Below are 20,413 nucleotides of genomic sequence, written 5' to 3'. Positions count from 1 at the left end.
CATGTTTTTGTTGTTATAATTCCTCTGAATCTCTGTTCTTAAAGTGAAACTGATCCCCAATTTGACAGTTCTTACTCCAGGAGCCAAGCCAGCATATTACATTTTTGTAATAATGTTTGGTTTAGGTTTGTATATATATGATCATCAAGCATTTTTTACTATTTAAAGAATCAAAAGCAAATTCCAGTTGACCTTCATTGAAGTCAAATTAGGATAAATTCAAATCGGTCACTCAAGTGAACGTTTTACCCATTGTAAATACTCTGAGTGCATGAAGTGGTCAATTTGTCATTTATTTTTGGAAAATCATAATTTGCCATGAAAAACAGACAAGCAAAATGGGATTAGAGAATTAGTATTGATTACAGGATGAGAGTGAAACATAACGCTAAATTTGTTGAGGGAAATAAGAATTTCTCGTCGTAAATTGGAATCGTAAGAGATAACCTAGATTTCAATTTAAACTGAAGAATAATCTAAAAGAAGCGGTTTTCCAACAGCGATTTCAAGTTCAAGTTCACGGATAATTAGATCAAGATGCGTTTCCGACAGGAAAACATCATGCACTGTCTGACATTTGAAATTTAAAGAAGTTTCTAGAGTTTATTGTCTGTTATGTTAATTGCGTCATGCAAGAGACCTTTCATGCATTTGGTCAACTTCCTTTAATAGACATGTGAATTTTGGTCAGCTGTGTTAAAGATTATGACATATAGACAGTTACAGTAGGATCGCTTTTTTTTAAAATCTACTTAAAGTAGCTCATGTGGACATTTACCATTAGCACATTTCACTTCACTCTAAATGGCTTCCAGGTGCGACTGTTTAACTAGACTCTAAAAATAGGCCCTGAAAACTTTTGAGTGACTTGTCTTTTGTTATTTGCTAATTTGTGATAAATATAGGACAAATTTGGAGACTTTTTTATAGGTTTTAAGTATTCTTAACAAGTTTATTTTCAAATTGCTGCAGGGCATTTTGCAGTTGCAGTTTACATAACCACAGATGATATTTGTTTCCAGAAACATCTTACAAGATGTCTTTTTTTACTTATCGATTAGCTGGAAATGCTTTGAGATGATCAGCATGATGATGCCTCCAGACACTTGTTCCTGATTGCTGGCCTTAAATGACAGATAAACTCACATGCATAGGCACCTAAACTCATGTTTTGCAGCATGACTATGCATGTTTGAAATGAAGTTCTTAATTTACATATTTTTGCATTTCATGATGGTGGTTGCTTTTGTCATGGTTTCATGGTTTACCATTACTCGCCTTTGCAAACAAATTTTTGTTCAAAGCAAATGATTGACCAAAACTTTGCAGCTGAACCTGGAAAGAAAATGGTTGCTCTTCACTAATTGACTGATGAAAGCTTTTTTTGAATAGTACGCAATTGATCATGTTTAAGACTGAAAGCTGTTTGCACCTGTGTTGCCTAGCTTGTAAATATTCTCTGTTTTATATGAATACAATTAAAATCGTTTATATGGGTGGTAAATGTGTCTAGAGAAGTTTGGGGTTGTAAATCCATCATATCTCTTGGAAAAATAGAACAGGAAATAAAGAAGGAACTTAATTTGCAATGCTGCGAGCCAATTGCAAGGATTCTAAAGTAGGTGCATGGAGTTATTAATGTCTGGCAGGATGCTAAATATCTTTTTAATCTTGCTATGACCATCAGGCCTTGGATTCCTTTTTCCTGGTTCTGTCAGATTCAGGAGATGTCTTCTTTGCGTCAGAGAATGTCTATAGATATCTTGGATACACTCAGGTAACTAATGAAGAAGATGTATATGATTAAAAAAAAAAAAAACCCAAAAGATCACTTAACCCTCCAACTCCCAGATCAAATTTGTAATTCCCCTTACTGTCAACCATACAATTATTGTAATGTTAGTTCAGAGAATTTAGTATTGGATAAACTAATCCTAAACTTGATATTTTTCTTTATTCTCATCACTTATCTGGTTGATGTTGTATTGATATTGTAAGGAGAAATTCTGTCATGGTCACTCATGGGAGTTAAAGGGTAAGGTAAATTAGACACAGTATGAAACAAAACTCGTGCAAGAAAACAAAACTATCCTTGGAAGGTTGTGATACCAGGCCTTATAAGTAAGCAAAGTTTAAAAAAAGGGCCCAGGTGTTTGTAGGACCAATAATGCCATCTAACCGATAAATCACTATCCAGTGGGTAAGGTAGTGGTAACAAAATACTCTGTGCTATCCATGAATAAATCTTAGCATTCACCACCCTTCAAGCAACTAGGGCCAGGCTTTAAGAATGAGTTAAGCTCCAGCTTAAGGGGTTTGAAATGAAGAAATACATATACTATTATTAAAGAGTCTAAATGAAGATAATTAGGGTGCAATTTTTTGTCATTTTTGGGTGTCCTATTAGCTCAGGTGAAGGGGGAAGCAGAAAAACCCCGATGCAGGAGAGATGGGATGGTTGAAGTCTCTTTGAAGGATGATGATGGTTAGCTCAGTAGGAGTCACACACACTTCTCTCTATTTTGTGAGGTTTATTGTTTTAGAATTTCTTATCAGCATCACCCCAGTAGGTAGCGAGAGTTTCCTCCCCCTCTCCACATCTTGCCTCCATGCAAGGGTTACAAACATGAAATCTACCCAGCCCAACTCTTTAGGAAGTTGCAATAACTTAACAAAGTCAGATTAACTCTACCAGTGGATGTTCACTGGAGCCATGAAGACTTACCAGTTATGCCTGGGCTGTTATTTTGTTGAAGACTAAATGAAATGATTCCTCTTTCAACAGACATTTTTGATGCACCAGAATTTCCTCAATTTTGTACACCAGGAAGATGTTGTAGGATTTGAAAGATGCTTACGACGGTCTGCAAGAGCTGTGAGTTATCTGTCTCATTAATCAGGACCCAGTTGTATAAAGGGCAGATAATGCTATCCAACAGACAAATCACTATTCAGGGGATAAGTGATGGCAAGATGGATAGTGTTATTCAATGAATAGAGATTTATCCTGTGGATAGCGTTATCCAACCTTTGAACAACCAGGCCAGGTTTTCTTTTCACAAAGCAAACAATTTACATTGAACAATCTTAAAGGATTCTCTTTTCAGACAATACTATGAAATTTAAATTGGAGAATGTAGTAACGCTGAATGTTTGAAAGATTTTATGTATTAATCCCCCAAACAAATGTGATTTTAACACACTATCCTGCGAGCTTGTAATGAGAATAGGCAGGCTTATGAGCTGCAGGGTGTTATCTTGATCCAATGCCAAATTATTTTGTATACTTTACAAGGAAATGGTGACATCCAGAAGGGAGAATTTTCTTTTAAGATCAGTGGAGTCAAAGGGCTCACCCCCCAACCATCTTAGGAGACTAAATGTTGGTTTGGTTAATGTGAAGCTTTCTTACTCCTCACTGGTGCACATCTTTTAGGTTGCCTGCTCGGTAATTACTTAGCTACTGTGCACAAGATTTTGACTTTTTTTAAAAAAAAAATTGTACTCTTATTTGTTCTTGAGTTTGATCATGTCAGTGATTGAGACGCAAGGGAGGGATGGCTGGGGGCTCAATTATTCTTTCCATGCTTACTTAAGGAAGCTATCATACAGAGCCTGAAATAGTGAAATATCAAACGGCAAGTTTGTCCTGCGATAAATACTTTATTTCGCTAAGTTTTTGTACTTAACTAACTGACCCATTTATCTCTACTTTTTTTTATTTTTGAAGAGAATTGTCGAGTTGGAAAACGGAATAGGACTTGATTGTCAAGAATTGGAAGGTATCAACATTGAACTCTGTATGAAATTCTCCAGTCTTTATCAGTATTCAATTTACCAGTAATTTTACAGAAGTTTATTTTTACACGTGACCAATGTGGACGTTTTTAGCTTCTAACAGCAAATCAAGAACTGTTTTGAATAAAGCTTTCGTCCCGAATTATTTCTCGATCACTTTCGTCTTGCTTTTTAGTTAAAGATAATTCCATGTAACATAAATTATCTTCACACACAGACAAATTTGCTTATTTACTTTGAAATCCGATCCGTGTACCTGTTTGTTTCTCCAAATTTTAACTTTTGCGTAGGCACGTGTTACGCTTAGGTGTGAATGGGTTAAAGTAATTTTTGGGAACCAATCTCTAACTGACTGTATAAGGAGTTTAGGCCTTTCCTAACAAAATAGCTTACACGAACAACCACGCCAGACTCTAAAGTCAACTGGTAACTCAAACGCACTCCGTAACCTGTGATTACTTCTAGTTTTAAATTTTATTTATTTTTTAATGAATTTGAAAAATGACCATAACATCCCAGATTTACTTTCAACACCGAAGTGAAAATTACTCTTGAAACCTAGTCTATTGTAGAAAAAATCATCAAAAGTTCAAGAGCCTAAATATAACTTTAACAATCTTTGTTTCCAGAACAACCAATTCCTCAATTGTGCTTCTGCAGCATCAAGTGCCATGCAGGAAGACAGTCAAGCCACGTTAGTCCATTCTACTATAGGGTAGGTAGTTACAGTAGTAAACACGAAGCTGTGGTAAAACTTGTCACACGAGTTGTAGTTTCGGTAATGCCTCCGTGGAATTATAAGTTTAGTATCACAAAGTCAAAATCCCAGGTTTTCTTTCTTTAAACACCACCGTTTTTTTTTTTTTTTTTATCCTCTCACACCTTTTCTAAGAAAAAACACTCCTTAAAAGCGACATGCACGACTGCAATCATTTACAGTGTCAATCAAACTCAACTACGTTCAGGCTCAGTCTTCAATAGTAGTAGCTCAGGCTTTGGTTGTTTGAGGGGTAAATTATGGTATTGGATGGATGAATCGCTATACAGCGGAAAAGCGTTAACAAAGCCTACTGTGCTGTCCACTGGATAGAGATTTATTCAGTGGTTAGTGTTATCCATCCTTTGCATAACCGGGGGAAGTGATGATAGAAATGTGCTTGCTCTGATTGGTTCAGTGTTGTTAAAGGTATTTTTAATATTAATTCTTATCGTTGGTGTTATTGCCAAATCTTAAACTTGGTTCCAGACCCTGTTTTGTGTTAACCCTCAAACTTCAAAAGGGATTTACATGAAACTTCTCCCTATAATATCCATACTTAATCCAGAAAACAGATAATGAGAATACCCAAACTTATTGGGTAGAGGTTGTTGCCTTGATTTAACATCAAATTCTCATAACTAAGTGACAAGGAATGTGTAACAGTTATAGGGTAGAATTAAGAATCAGATTTTAAGAGCGAAAGGGTGAATGTGGTTCTTATTTTTCGATCATCACACAGTCATTTAATTTGACGGAAAAATCAAGCCTCTACTGAATGGCAAGAAGAAGCAGTTTGGATTATTCGCTCTTGTTACTCCAGTCAACCCCGCCAATCCATTTACCAGTACTCCTAAAGAGTTGCTTCAGTTGTACAGTTGTAAGATGGGACTAGATCTGAGGGTACGCAAGCTTGACACAAGGTGTGTTTCATATTTAAATCCATGTGGCAGAAATTGTTCCAAAGTCCCTTACAAACTAGCCTGTACCACTGAAATTCCAAGGAAGAAAGGACGAGCGAAATAGCTGGAAAAATGCCTGGCGAAAAACAATGCTGGACGGTTTTAGGAGGAATCAGCAGTGGGATGAGAAGCTCTCCTTCTCTCTCCCTCCCTCCCCCCCCCCCCCCCAATTTTTGTTTACTCTGACGCTCTTTCCTTTTTTCACCTGCCTATCTTTTCGCTTGCCGAAAATTTGGTAGCACACTCTGCATTTGCACTTTCCTGTAGGCAGCCATGAAAATCGTAGCCGCCTGATAAGGTCTTAAAATTGCGTGACCTAACATTTAGGTTGTAAATGAGTTTCAAGCTGAAGGTCATATAGACAAGCGGAAATCTTTTCCCAATACAGGAAACTAACAACTTGACAGTAATGAAGTTCCTTTAGGAACCCCTTGCAGCGTTGCACTTTGGGGGCTTCTTTAAAGTGTTTTAACTTGGCTTTGCAACTTGTATTCTATTGCTTATTCAACGCAATGTTGACAGTTAGTGTTTTATTTCTGTTTGTGTCGACAGAGGACAGAAATCTTTGTTTTATCCTGATAAGGAGGCTGTAAATATGACTGGTTATATGATTGCTCATCCTGACGATATCCCAAGTCTGATGTTGGCCCACCAACAAAGTAAGCACTCTTCTGTTACCGTAGAGGGGATTTTAATTTATCATCGATAGTTGTCCGCAGTTATATGCGTTTGTTTCTTAGACTTCGTGACAGCTGTCGTTTGGTTGCGTCAATCAAGGTGTTCGAGAGAGAAAGCGTTGCTTGATGCGACCAACTAATGTTTACTAAGGTGACCATTTAAGTCTCTGGCTCTTGTGAATGGGAGTGTACGCGCTACCCTCGCGAGCAATCACAAGCACTCTGTGATGGCCGAGAATACATTTCCAAAGGAGTAGCACCCCTAGGCACTTCTTGCTACTCAAACTGGGGTGAGTTTTGAGAACTCGAGAGGCGCTTCGATATACTGACTTAAATCGCAGAGAGGTATTTAACATACACATTTTTTTTGTCATTGTAGTCACAGCTACAGGAGTATGTGAAATAGTGTTCAGGCTTACAAATGGTCAAGGAGTATTCCAGTGGATCAGAGGGAAGGCAAGGACTCTGTATGATAAGAATAACAAGCCAGAGGCTATTACTGCTGACAATGTTCTTTTGAAGTGAGTCGAACAATTTTCTTTCCTCTTTTAGTTTTGGTTTAAAGTGATGTACAGGGCACTGACTCGTCACCAGTCCTCTTCTTTATTTGCGCAGCGTGGGAGTGTGACTCGTGTGGGAATGGGACTTGCGTGGGAGTGTGATTCTCGTGGGAATATGATGCGCCTGTGTGTGAGGAGGGGAAGAGAGGGCTTTTTCCAAGATGGTGGACGGTTGAAAAATGGAAAACAGACCTTCTCCTTGTGCTAATTATAAATCATAACTACTCCCTTATAGGGTTGTTTTATAGGAAGATCTTCTAACTATATTGTCCACAGTGCAAGGGATTCGACATGCATTTACCTTGCGTCTACTTTAAATTTCTCATTGAGTTTCTCGTTAAATTTTTTTACTTCTTTCAGCGATGAACAAGGACCATACTTCAGAAAGGTTTGTTATGAAGCGCTCCTTGAATGGAAGTCTCGTCAGAAGTCTCTTCCTTCGGTTCCCGGTGAGGATGACCACAATGCACGTCTGATGGTAATTAGTCAAGAAAAAGGGCTTAAAACACCACCACCACCACCACCACCACCACCACAAGCGAATGGACTTCAAACGGGCGCTGTTCCTTCATCTGTTCCTTCATCTGTTCCTTCCCGGTCACAAAATGTACCAGATGAACCACGCCCAGTGGATTTGCCGTGTGCAGTAGACAGATCATATCCCCCACCCCCACCAAACGGACTACTTCCACAAGGCATAACAGGTGCATCAAGTGGGGCACACACAGGGATACCAACCCCATTGGGTAGATCATTCTCGTCCAACAGCCTTGTTTCAGCTGCCGTGCCACCTCTGGCCACTTCCAGGGAAACTGGTAACATCAGTGGGCAAGGTTTGTGTTAAGCGTAGTTTCAGTTTTTTCAAGTGTGTCAAATAACATCTGTTTTAATCTCTTTAATTAGCCATCCTTGGTTTATTCTTGCTTCTTTCGTTGTTTCCTATACGACTGAACCAATTCTTTTTTATTTTTTTTGTTTGTTTCCTATCCGACTGAACCAATTTTTTTTCACTTTAAAGCTGAAGGTAGCTTTACACTTCGCAAAAAGGGAGATTTCTGTCGCGTGCTAGTTAAGAAGCTCGAGTCAATTATCAGGCATTGAAATGGAGAGCGAATAATCTTAGTTGTTTTGGCACACTTCCACTGGTCGTTCAAAACCTCACAACAAAAGAGGCTCTAGTTTTTTTATTTTTTAATTTTTATTATTTTGTTTACAATCACACACTGCAAGACCGCTTACTATCCATCACCGAATAGATAGCGAACGGCGTAACCGATCAGATTGCAGTATGGGTGATAGAACATTGGTAGATTTATACGAATTTGACATTGCTTCTTTTTAGCTGCCAAACAATCGTCTTTATGCCAGTAGTTGCTAAGGCTGATGAAATCCTTAACAAAGAAAATGACGTAGTTAAGGTAACAATAAAAGTTGTTCTTTTCTTTACATCGTAGGAATGACTGTCATGCCTGATGAAGTGTTACTGGACGACTCCAAAGATATTGAGATTACTGACTTTAGCAGTGCAACCAATGTGGCAGAACCTAGCGGTCCTAAATTGCCTACGTTTGACTTGACGTCAGGTTCATCAAAGTCGTGTATGTTTGGGTCTGCACACCTGAACAGGCAGCCTGTAGAGATGAAGCCAACTTTGGCGCACAGTGGAACTGGTCACAACTTCAAGACGGAAAACCGGAATGATTCAACTCATTTGTTCTCAAAACGGAGTAAGTCGGCTCACGAAGAGATTCATCGCATCAAACAATTCCTTATGGGTGATGAAGCAAACTCCTTAACCCATCTACCTCGGGCTGATAACACACTTGCTATCAATGGGGGAAGTGTTCACAATGTCGCTGATCCTTGGGCCGGTTATCCAGTTGACTCATCGCCTGTTCTACCTGAGGTAAGTTTCCCGGATGACGACGATGAGTGTTCGATGAACTATCCGCAGGCTTTGCAGAGTGAAATGCGTCCGCCTTATCAACCAAACGGGTGCACTTTACCCGGGATGGTTCAAGGCAATGTTACGAGCACGCAGTTCGTTGGAACTCAACAACCCGACGCAGATAACTTTGTATATCCGTTTTTACCAGACATGAGTAGCCTCAGCCATGTGAATTCTTCAAACGCCTTTGTTAACGGCATATCTAAGCAGGAAATTCATCAGATGTCAGCAACCATAGATGGATTGCCATCATCGTTGCACAATGGGCAGGAGTTTAATCCAGCATTCCGTTCCCCAGAGGGAACCCTCCCTCAGTCATTTACGCCGAGCTACCAACATAACCATAATGGACTACCCCACCCTCAAAGGGGTGCTGGTTTTAACCCAGTCGTAGATGCTACTTCTGCAAACCATTTTCCTCTTGATTTTATGTTAAACTCCAACACCACAAGTGTACCAAGTCAAGACACTAGCCTGTGGTTTTCATCAACTAATGCCACTAACCTAGCTCAGAATTTGCCCCCAAAAATCGAAGATATGCCAAGCGTGGATGAAATTACGCCAAGCTTGTATGCAAACACTACCATGGCTCCTTACACTAACCCTGAACAGTTTCACAATGGACATCTCTCAGAATCTGTGCAGCTATCCGATGCATTTCAGCCTCCGAATGGTATGCACTTAAACCAGTCCGGTGTGAATCAACGCTTTCAAAAACAAACTTTTCAGAAAGAGCCCGGAGGTGCGAAGAATGTGGATCCAAATTTACATCAAGGTGGAAATAGCTTACTTAGAATGATGCTTACCCTATAACTAGAGAGTCTAACTTGGTTGTTTGCATGAAAATGGTGTGGCAGGGAAAGGAAGTCTTGCTCTGTTTCTTAGCTTCCGAGAGACGCGCGACCCTTTTATACGTTTTAATTAACGGTTGCTTCAATTCAAACGGGAGCTAGTAAGAGCATTTTTCAATTGACTGTCGAAGAACGGAAACCAAAGTTATCATAACAAAGAAAAGCATTATCGTTAGCCGATGATAACTCATATTTAATACAGGCAAACTACCCAAAGCGTGGGAAAATGTGGGTGACCAAGCCACGACTGTTGTTGGTGTTGCGTCTGAAAGGATGGCACGAGTTTTCTGGGCTAACCACAGAGCGAGGTAAAGCAGAACTTAAGTAATTCCGGATTACTTGCGACATTCCATTGAAAATTGCTCTATGTGTAAAGCAACAGAAATACTTTATTATGTGAAAACGCTTACTTGGTACCAAATAAGTCAGCGGTCGTAAATTTTCACCCCAGCACGAACGTCGATTAAACGACTACGCGCTACTCAGTCGATCGGTCTGTACGTTGCTTGTCGGATAAAAATTTCGGGAGAAATTCGGTCGGCATTCGGTAGCCTTTTTGTTCGTGGTGTGTTGTCGGTAACTAGTCAGCTTAAGAGTTTAAGGAGTAAGTTAAGAAGTGACTCGATAAAGTGACCTCAAACGTTGTATTTATCAGTTAAATCTGTTTGAGGTGACTTTGGTTTGTTGGTAGATATTTCCTGAATAATCTATGTTGGTGAAGAAGTCGATAGTTCGTCAAAGTTTTCATTCGTTTGGTTGCGGTTTTTCCGCGATCATCGATCGGTCAAACATCGAGGTATCCATAGTTCGTCTTTAAATTTTCGGCAACTTTTGAGCGGCTACTAGGCAGATTACAAATAGCTTAATACATTAATACATTTTTTAAAAGAATAGTTTTCCCGCTTAAGAGAAAGTCTTACTTAAAGTAGAGAATAGTGTCTTGAATTATTTCTTGTACTAGTTTTACAAACACGTCGTAATATAATCGTAACTAAATTGTCGTGCTACCATACAAATTATTTCACATTAGTTTAGGCCAATTTGGATTATAGAAAATAAATTTCTTAGTAAAAGACTGCGTAAAAGTATTTTGGTCGGGTAAATAACATTAGAAAGCTAAAAGCAAATTGAAAAGCAACTAGGACAAATGAAGATTTAAATGATATATCGGAATGAAAATGACGAGTTCTAGACACTAGTAAGCCTCTGAAATCGTAACGTAGCTACTTCTAACTTGAGGGCCTAGTAATTCGGTGGGCGGATGAGATTATACACCAAGGCCTAGTTGTTCACAGGGTGGATAATGCTATCCACTGGATAAACATCTTTCCGGTGATAGCGTAGTAAACTTTCTTCACAGTTAACCACTGGATGGCGATTTGTCCGTCGGATAGTGCTATCCGTCCTCTGAACAACAGGGCGCGGTTAAATCGCACTCTTAGTAACATTGTAGTGTGATGTGTTGTGTTAAAAGTTGAACATTAGCCACGCTTTGAGAAACAGTATTCCATTACCTGTTGTGTTGTGTGACTCATCAGAGTATGGGTCGGCCTATATTGTATTACTAGGCAACAGTGAGGTGTTACGTTGTTGTAATGAAATGCCGTGGAAAGAGCGTCTTCCCCAAGAAGAGTCGCGTACCTACTACTCGGGTCGTTGTTAGATGAACGTAAACGGCGGCCTGTTTCGTGTGTGTTTTACTCATTAGATTTATATTGGAATTTTATTCATGGGACATAGTCGGGACTTGATCAAGTGTCCCCTGAACAGAAAGGAGGCTTCAATTTGCTCATGCCAATTTTTTTAGGACGTAAACGGACATCTCTGGAATTGGTCCCTTTTCTTTTCACCCTTTATGTGTTTCTGACGTTTTCAAAATAAATTCATTGAGAAAAGACTCTTCAATCTTGGCATCTCTGTACAACGTTTTACAGCTGTGTCCTTATCTGCCCAAGTATTTTTATACTCATTCTATGTGATGGTGTTTCTTGCCTGGAAAGTGTTTCATTTCATTACTTTGGGTTTTTCTCAGAATACTCAGTCTTGTAAGTTAATCATTGTAACTGTAATACGATGTAATCTGGAATATATAAAGAGCTTATTATTTCTTATGTCTAATAATATATCCACTATATAGCAATACAATCTTGTATTATATGTACAGAACTGAATGATGAGATATTACTAGCTTCCAGAAATTAGACTCGCACCCAATTATTATTTGCATTTTTCGGACGAGAGAATATTGGGCGTTATGACACCTTTTTCTTAATAATCTAGATTCAAGTCTTCTCTCACTTCGAAGGCACCACTAACGACTGGGTGCGAGTCTATCAAAGTATGACAACCTGGCTTGAAAACCTAATAATTGAAGAAGCTGGCAAATAAGATTATAGCTATAAATAATTCTTTCGGACGATGTGTCATTCGTTTTAGGCGAAACTAGCGAAGATAGAGTAACTTAACGCGTTTAGTAATGCATTATTGCCGACATACTCCCTGATCGATTTTGTAGAAGAAAACGGACTTAATCCAGGTGTGATAATAAAGTCAAGCCCCATGATATTTAGAGATGGCTTAACAGCAGAATTTTAAAATTACTAGTGTTATTTACAGTTCAGAGAACGTTTTATTATGACAACAGAGAAACTATTTCTTGTGTTTATGACAGTAAAGGTATGGCTAAATATGGATTTTAGTGCGGCTGTTTCCTTCTACTGGCGTTTACTTATCACATTAACTCTTAGATCAGATTATTAATTCTCCCTTCCCATTGGGAAACTTTTTCCTACAAACTAGGGCGTTGGGAAATTTGGGTATTTCATTAAGATAACACCAATCAGCTCGTCAGCCTGCATATTCTCATTGCCTGAAGGCCAGATGATACATCAATCCGAGAATGAAATCGCAAGAAAATGAATTTTCAATTATCCCTTGGAGATATTTGGCCAGGAATTTTCGCGAAGTTTTTGAAAATTGTCGCTAATTGGAAGGAAAGTAACAGAAAAAACACCGTGCAAGCAAATAATGAACCAAAATAGGGAATGGGTGTTGCAGAATAACAAGGGCTGGGAAAGATGAAATCTTAAAAAAAAACGTTTGATGAACCATGCTCGAATCCCTTGTGACCACTTGGTCGTGGGGGGACTGGACAAGAGATTTGCACTCATCATTTGACAATTCTTTGCATATTCTTGGAAATTTGTTAGCCGAAAAATGCTTAAAATCAATGCAGATTATCTTAGTAAAGGAATGAGGAGTAACGATTCATTCTTGTTAGAATCAAGTACAGTGTGATTTACCAACAGTCATATGTTATCAACAAACCGCGAAGTATGGTCCAACCACCCCCACCCCCACCCCTTACCCCAACTTGTTGGTGCAAACTGATCGTTTTCGTGCAGCATACCTTTAATTGATGTTAGTTCTTGATATCATATGTGATATCTGATACTTCTGTCGACTGGTATTGGGTTCCTTAAACAACGTTGAATTCCTGAAAGGACCTACTGTTAAATTACTTTTTCGCTAGCGTGAAAAATTTTGCAGAAGACAGATCCTTTTACTTACTTCCCACGCAGGGATTAGGACACGTGGTACCAGCAAAAACACGCGCTTATTTCCATAGAAACGTCAGGTCCATTGTTCGTTTTTGCGCGTGCCCCAGCCTCAAACTTGTACAAAGAGTCAAAAGCTTGAAGGAGGTGAAGTGTCGAGGTAATGGAATATCGGTGTTTTTGTTGCTGAATATGAAAGGTACAGGTGTGTATCGATTTCCTCCTATTGGCGCAACATTTGCAAAGAAGGGAGAAGCAATGATCATAGGTCATATCCATGCTACCGCTGGATTTCAAGAGTTTAAAATTTTGACACTCGACCCACGCGCACAATTCTTTGAAAACTTGAAGCCCACTCTTGTGAAACGTTTATGGTTATTTATCGGTACCTTTACACACATTTAATTTGTTTCAAACAGGAAACCCTTGTGGAGAAGAAAAAGGGGTTTTTAATTGCCATCTGGAATTTGTAAACAAACAAACAAGTCACTAGCAGTTTGTGATTTTTTCCAAGTTATCCCCTTCGCGTGCAAACTTTTTTCGACTGTTTTGCCGAGCTCTTTTAATATCTCAACTCTATGATAGCGATCAAGCGAGCGTTCTTGTCGATAGTCTTCCAATAATATGGTTAGAGACCTTTTTTGTAATCATTTTGCCCTTTAAACCCTTTTCAGCTGTTTTCAAATGTGTCAAAATTTAATTACTGGATGAAACTTTCGCTCAGCAACAATAATTCTTCAATAACGATGTTTCTGTCACTTCCACTGAAATCAGACGAAATAATGAAAAATCTTTGAGGATGTTAATCGGGATTTTTGCGTTTATTTATGTTAATCTATTAGCTAATAGTATATCTATAAGTTGATCTCGCAATCCTCTCAGAGAGCCTCAGGATCGAAAGAGACTTAGCAAAACAAACTTCGAAATTAAGATTTCTTGAAAGATTTTCGATAAGATTCAGCAAAGATCTTGCAATAGGATGCTCCTAGAATCTTCAAGGATATTTAGATATCTTCAAAGTCCTTAAAATTGTAAGTTTTGATAAGGATTTTAAGAGAGGCTTTCTGCTCTTTTCTCTTTTCCAGTTGGATTTTTCCGCGCCATGGAGTGAAAATGAGGAGTCCTTTTGGGCTCAAAGAGAAAGGGAAAATTTTACAAAGAGCTACTAAATCATGTCAGAGCCTCTTGGATCTGCGTGGTCTGCACATTGCCAGCATACCTAATGAAATCTTTGCAAAGCCTTTGGTGGAAAACTTGATAGTTTTAGAACTAAGTTTTAATGGCCTCCAGTCACTTCCCAGTTGTATTTGCCAACTGGTTAGTTTGGAGGAACTTTACCTTGGACATAATAACTTAAAAATTTTGCCCAAAGAAATTGGAGATCTTCCAGCCTTGACAAGACTTGATCTGGTACATAATGGTCTTCAAGAAGTCCCATTTTGCATTTCAAGATTGATAACTCTAGAGTGGGTTAATCTGGCTGGGAACCTGGTGGAAGTTTTACCACCTTGGTTGCTTCTTCTACCAAACCTTCAACATTTGTACCTTGTACGTAACCTCATTGAAAACATCCCCAGGGATTGTTATCTTCAAGGAATAGATTGCATACGCAGGTACTTTAGATTGCCTTGCACTAGAGATGCTAGTGACAGAAACTGCCACACAAATTTGAGGCTATTGTCTCCTCAAAGAAAATGCTTTACAAGACCAAAGCTGCGCTCAAATACTTTGGACAGACCCCTGTTGTTGTCTGAAAGTGAACCAGATGTAGGATTTAAAAAGTTAGTCTGTGAGCAGACCTCCCCTAGTTCAAGATGTTCACCAATTGAAGATGATTCCATGATTTCCGCATCCTTGCCTGTGGAAACTTTACCAGGTAAATACGTCGAGCAACATCAGAACATTGTATCCAATTTGGAAAAGGCTCATCAGAATGAACTTTGCCTGGTTAAACAACAGAAAAGCAAGCTTCTTCACAAGCAGGAGCTTAGAAAAAAAAACATTGACTCCTTGCGTAAGATGAAAGAACAGTGTAAACCGGCACCATTTCCTTATACAAGAAGGAGGTTAGATTTTAGCCTGGATCTTGAGAGTCTGAACAGAAGAAGACCAAGATGCTTGACTACAAGTGAATATGGAACTTGTTCCTCCATTACAGAGAGCATTGGAGTAAGGGAGCATTCGTTCCTAAACAGAAAAGATTCTCTTTTGAGTTTTCAATCATCTACTTCACTAGATGATGCTTTCAACAACAATTTACCAGCAAATCTGAGGCAGAGAAAGCTCTCAAGCGACAGTGGCAGCTCATGTTTGAGTGAAGTTTCTGAAAATGACTGTTACATCAATGACTCTGACTTAGAGTCAGTTATTGACCGATGTAGACACATAAGTCTGGGAGACATCTGTGTTATTATCCCAGAGGAAAATATCACTGGCCATCTGCAGTCAGAATTTCATCTGGAGGTGTTAGAAGATATGTCATTTGCTCCTACACTCAAGAGTCGGGAGGTGCTTGCTAGTGAAGTTATTGAGATGACACCACATGGAGCCGAGTTTTTCAAAGATGATCCAGCCATCATCAGTTTTCCTTTCGATGTTAAAATTGGAAGGTACGATGTTGTCACTTGTCTTTGCAGCAACACTGGTTTTGGGCAGAGAACAAGGTGGGAAAAAATGAATCCAAGTGACTACAAGGTCTTCACTTCTCATGTAGAAATCAGAGCCTACCATTTCAGTCTTTTTGCGATTGTGGTAACAAAAGGCTACCCTGAAGCTCACAAGACCATAAAAGCTGGTATAGGTGGTTATCTCCACATCCCCGAAGTCCCTGGAATAGAAATTCTCTTCCCAGACACATCATTACTTCATGATATTGAAGCATCTGTGAAGGTTCTTTATGCAGATCACCCTTATGATGTTGATCATTCTGACCCAGAGGCATTAGCACTTGCTACACCAGTTGTCCAACTTGGTCCTCATGGCTGTGTGTTTAATCTACATTCTGCTGACTCTGTAACTGTGCGCCTTCCACTTCCAGATGGCAAAGAGATTTTAGAGAGGTATGGAGACAGGCAGCTCACATTTTGGTGTAGTTCTACAACAGATGGAGAAGATCTCCAGTGGCAGCAGTTCTATCCTAGGTTTTTCCACATTGATAACGATGACAATGCTCTATGCTCTGTGTACTTCTCCGTGGAGCATTTCTCTTTCGTTAGAGTTCTCTGGAACATTATTGATACCATCTTGTGGGAAGCTAAGCTGGGTGCTTCTAGTATCATTCCTCTGTTCCAATTCAGTGTTTCCTTTCAAGCTTTGATGTCAGAAGTGAGTGAGAATGGGCTGAGGTTTGGCCTTTGTATAGCGTGCTACAGATTTGGTAAACCTTTGGAGGACATTGGCAATTTTCCTACTGTTGTTGGTAAATGTATTGCACCAAGACTGCTACACACAGGAAGGCTGCAAATCAGGTAAGCTTAACTAGATTGTATGTATTAAAATGTATGCCTTATAAATGTGCACCAGCACATGTAGGATTTTCCAATACTGGGGTCCAACTTTTGAAACATCAGTGACTTACAACAAAACAAATGTGACTTCATTTTACCCCAAATTTAGAGTAGCTATTTTAGTAGCTCATATATTTAGGAGTATTTGAATAAATGGGAAAGATACATTATTGTAAATTAACATAAACATAGAATGTTAAAAACCCAAATTGGCAGGTATTTTTATTATCAACTGAAGGTATGTTTTTACTCTTTATCAAGGAAGTGTGGCATGGGCCTATTAGAACCCTCTCCTCCACCCTCCCCCCCCCCTTTATCTGTACAATCTGTGCAGAAAACAGTGTATAGATTAAGGAAAAACCATCTGATGAGAGCAGACACCTTTCTCAAGCCTTTTTTTTTATTTTGTACATATTAAAAGTAATCAGCTCTAAAATTAGTTGAAGAGGAGTAATGTGTTTTTCCTCCTTTACCTTTTCAATTATTTTTTCTCAGTGCCTCTGAACCATTTCATAACTTTAAACAATGCAAAATTTCACTCTCTCCCCAGCTTAAACCTTAATTGACTTGATATGACAATTCACATTGTTCATACTAAACACTTTCTTCAAACCATATCTGTTACAAGGTTGGAATCAGATCATTTTGACACAGACACCTCAATTGGTGTTAAAGATCTTGTAGCTGTGGAGAACGTCACTGGCCGTCCATTTGTGATTCAGTTTGGATGTCGATTTAAGGGAGAGCCACCATATGGAAACTTTGGTAATGTTTTTGTGGAAGAACTATCAAAGAGTGGTGAAAACAAGCCAGTTTTCTCTTTCCTCTTAAATAGGGTAAGCTCTCATGTAATGCTTAACTTCACTGAACAACTATGACTTAGAGCAAACCTCCCATGAAATTTTCTGTAGCTTAACCTGTGAAACCCTAACATCAGTATCCAGATTATCCATACTCTTTTCTTATCAGTTCCTTTGGTACCGACAAGGAGAATTTGTGTAATCACACAAGTGCTTAGGTTGATGATCATTTCCCTTATTCTCATGATCTTAATGAATGATTCAGCAATATTAATGTAAAGAGAAATTAGAAGCTGGTCCTTCTTAGGGTTAACAGCAAGAGAGCATCAGACTGCAAAATTTAAAGGTTTTGGGTTGAATTTCTTAAGGTACTAGAGGTTTTTCTCCTTTGTCCTACACTCACAAGAAGAAATCAATAATAACTTCCTCTAATTGACTACTTAACTTATAATTTACATCTTTCTTACACAATAAACCAACAAGAGTGACATTTCTGCTGGTGACTACACTTACTGCATAAATTATGTATTCAATTACTTTGCCTCACAATAACTATCTTGAATTTAAACTCTTTCTTGCAGCCTCGTGATGCTGATGATGCTGATAGCTGTCTTGATTGGGAAGTTCAATTAACCAAGGAACTGACAAATATGCTGAGCATCAACGCTGAAACAGACATGGGTGATGAGGTGTGGCATGACGTTGCTAAACAACTGGGTTATACTCCACGAGAGATAAGCAATTTCAGCACAAATGACAACCCAATGGCAGCAGTTATCAGAGACTATAAAAGACGCGGTGGAATACCTCATCAGTTCATTACTGCTCTTTACAAAACAGGTTCCCCAGGGAATGTAGTGAAACAGAAAATGAACAACAGGACTGGATCCACAAGAATGGTGGAAGAAGACACACCAGGTGAAAGTTTGTTTTTGTGTGATCCAGAGGGCCATGAAATCTCAAGGCTAAATAAATTAAACATCTATGTAAACAAGATTTAATCCTCTCCCCCCCCCCCCCCTTATCATAGTAGAAAGTTTTTATTCCTCTCTCCAAGAATTTCTGACCACTTAACCCTTTAACTCCCATGATCTGATTGTTAACTCTCCCCTCTAAATGCTACAAATTTCCTTGTAAAGTAGCTGGGAGAATTTGGTGTTAGATCAAGATAACAACTTTTACCTAATAAGTTTGAGTATTCTCTTTACCTTTTTGCAGGATAATGTATGGATATTATAGGGAGAAGTTACATGTTAATCACATGTGGGAGTTAAAGGGTTAAAGTGTGGGAAGAGTGTTTCTAGGTTGCAAGATGTAAAATGTTAGGTATTAATGTGTCATCAAAGAGAAAATTCACTTGTCTTCATCTGAGGAGTATCCCTGAGAATTGACCTCCATCACATCTGAAAAAAGACAAATATATACTTTAAACAAAGTCCTTGTTCTTTTAGATGCACAGACATATCCATACTTTTCTCATTCTTGACTGATTGCCCAATATTTTGATTCTGACAGAAATGGAACCCAAAATGTGCCCTTGTGTAAAAAAGAATACTCGCAAACGACGACTTCCAGAGGCTATAAATTGGGAAGAGAAATTCCACGACCTTTCCCGAAAAATTGGAAATGGAGAGTGGAAACAGCTTGGCCGAGTGTTGGGGGTTAGTGATAGCAAAATAAAAGAGATCGAACATGACTGCAGCATCAATAAAGATAGCTTGTATGAAAAGCCATATCAAGTGCTTTTAGCATGGCGAGATCGCTACCCAGATCGTTGCAATCCGACTACCCTTTCTAGGGCATTACGCAAAGTGGGGCTCGGGTATGTTGCAAGACAATACTGTCTTGCTTTAGAGATGGGTTGATATCACCCATTGTTATTTGAAATCATGTAGTAATTACTGATTGAGAGGAAGTAGTCAAACAATGACTCTAGAGGTCATGTCTTTTCAACAGTTTATTTTTGTCCTGGTGATAGAAAAATATTGTATCATAAGTGGAGTGAGGTAGGGAACTGAAGAAAAATTCATTTTGTTCTCTTAAAAGAACAGATGTTGTATTCTATGACCTATTAATGAGATGTAAATTTACATTAATTAGCTTTAGATGCACTTTTCTTTGGTCTCATACTTCTCCATGAGTAGAACACACCTCTCAATAATGAAGGAGATATCTGATTACACAAGATTAGCATGCTTAGTATGTACATTAAGCTGTAAATACTTATTTCCGTGAAATAATGTTTTATGTATTGATTGTGGGAAAGCCAACAAATATTTTCTGTACATCAGATGTGTCATACATTGCTTCATATCAAACAACTTCTTCCAGACATACACCATACAGTTAACCTAAGATATCATTAACATCTGATCCAGTATTTGTACATGTGTGACAGTAATCAACCCTCAAACATTTTGAGCTGTTGTTAAGACTTGGCTAAGAAGACTTCACCTTTCTTTCAATTGCTGTAGTTTTAGTTTTTCTTTTTTTGTTATATTTGAAAAATTTAGGCTTGCTTTTTCAATGCATGCAAATGAAAAGTGTAGTAAAGCTATTGGTACCTATTTTTTTACTATTAAATTTTAGTTTGTAACCATCCTGAGAGCTGGTCTCAGCTGAAATACTCTGCAAGTCAGAGTAGATTTACATCAGGATGCTTTTACACTCACAGACAGCTATTAGATATGTATTGTTAAGTAGTATTTATTAGATAGTTTGTTTATTTTCCATCATTTTTAACTGTTTTCAAAGACAAATCCACTAACTCATGTAAAGCATGAAGGTTTTTGTACCATGTTTTCTAAGTTTGTAATTTGTAATTAGTACACTTGTTTGTAATACAAAAAAGAAGGAAGGAAGTTAGTTTAATATGGAAAAATTTCTATAGAAAAGGGTTAAAAATACAAATGTAATATTTTTATCAGTAAGAAGCTTTGGAACCATTGTGAACTTAGCTAATAGAAGAAAATGCGTAGAGTAATACATTAAAGTTAA

The 20,413-nt window shown here is 38.4% G+C and overlaps 3 protein-coding genes across 5 annotated transcripts in view; all 3 read left to right on the top strand.

Moving 5' to 3' along the window:
• Window positions 1-4,642, top strand: part of LOC136283059 (basic helix-loop-helix ARNT-like protein 1) — a 5,663-nt gene extending 1,021 nt beyond the window's left edge. Inside the window, exons 2-5 of the mRNA XM_066171228.1 lie at window positions 1,688-1,777; window positions 2,786-2,875; window positions 3,731-3,782; window positions 4,428-4,642. Of these exons, the coding sequence (XP_066027325.1) occupies window positions 1,688-1,777; window positions 2,786-2,875; window positions 3,731-3,782; window positions 4,428-4,642 (447 nt within the window). The remainder of the gene's footprint in view (window positions 1-1,687; window positions 1,778-2,785; window positions 2,876-3,730; window positions 3,783-4,427) is intronic.
• Window positions 4,643-5,310: 668 nt separating this feature from the next.
• LOC136282904 (uncharacterized) lies at window positions 5,311-12,244 on the top strand. The gene is made up of 5 exons (XM_066170933.1): window positions 5,311-5,478; window positions 6,070-6,176; window positions 6,574-6,715; window positions 7,115-7,587; window positions 8,209-12,244. The coding sequence occupies exons 1-5, from the start codon at window positions 5,441-5,443 to the stop codon at window positions 9,513-9,515; spliced, it is 2,067 nt and encodes a 688-aa protein (XP_066027030.1). The 5' UTR covers window positions 5,311-5,440; the 3' UTR covers window positions 9,516-12,244.
• Window positions 12,245-13,200: 956 nt separating this feature from the next.
• On the top strand, window positions 13,201-19,373 carry LOC131785994 (uncharacterized). 3 transcript variants are annotated; one of them, XM_059102967.2, is made up of 5 exons: window positions 13,201-13,315; window positions 14,196-16,577; window positions 17,245-17,452; window positions 17,998-18,334; window positions 18,932-19,373. In XM_059102967.2, the coding sequence occupies exons 2-5, from the start codon at window positions 14,224-14,226 to the stop codon at window positions 19,279-19,281; spliced, it is 3,249 nt and encodes a 1,082-aa protein (XP_058958950.2). In that variant the 5' UTR covers window positions 13,201-13,315; window positions 14,196-14,223; the 3' UTR covers window positions 19,282-19,373. The 3 variants fall into 3 exon arrangements, with proteins under 3 accessions (XP_058958950.2, XP_058958951.2, XP_058958952.2); XM_059102968.2 differs by having other exon boundaries at window positions 13,221-13,309; XM_059102969.2 differs by having other exon boundaries at window positions 13,227-13,270.
• Window positions 19,374-20,413: the final 1,040 nt, after the last annotated feature.

Source organism: Pocillopora verrucosa, chromosome 8 (genome assembly GCF_036669915.1).
Source record: "Pocillopora verrucosa isolate sample1 chromosome 8, ASM3666991v2, whole genome shotgun sequence".
NCBI lineage: Eukaryota > Metazoa > Cnidaria > Anthozoa > Scleractinia > Pocilloporidae > Pocillopora > Pocillopora verrucosa.
The sequence above is the reverse complement of the archived record's forward strand: the minus strand, read 5'-3'. Positions and strand labels throughout refer to the sequence as shown.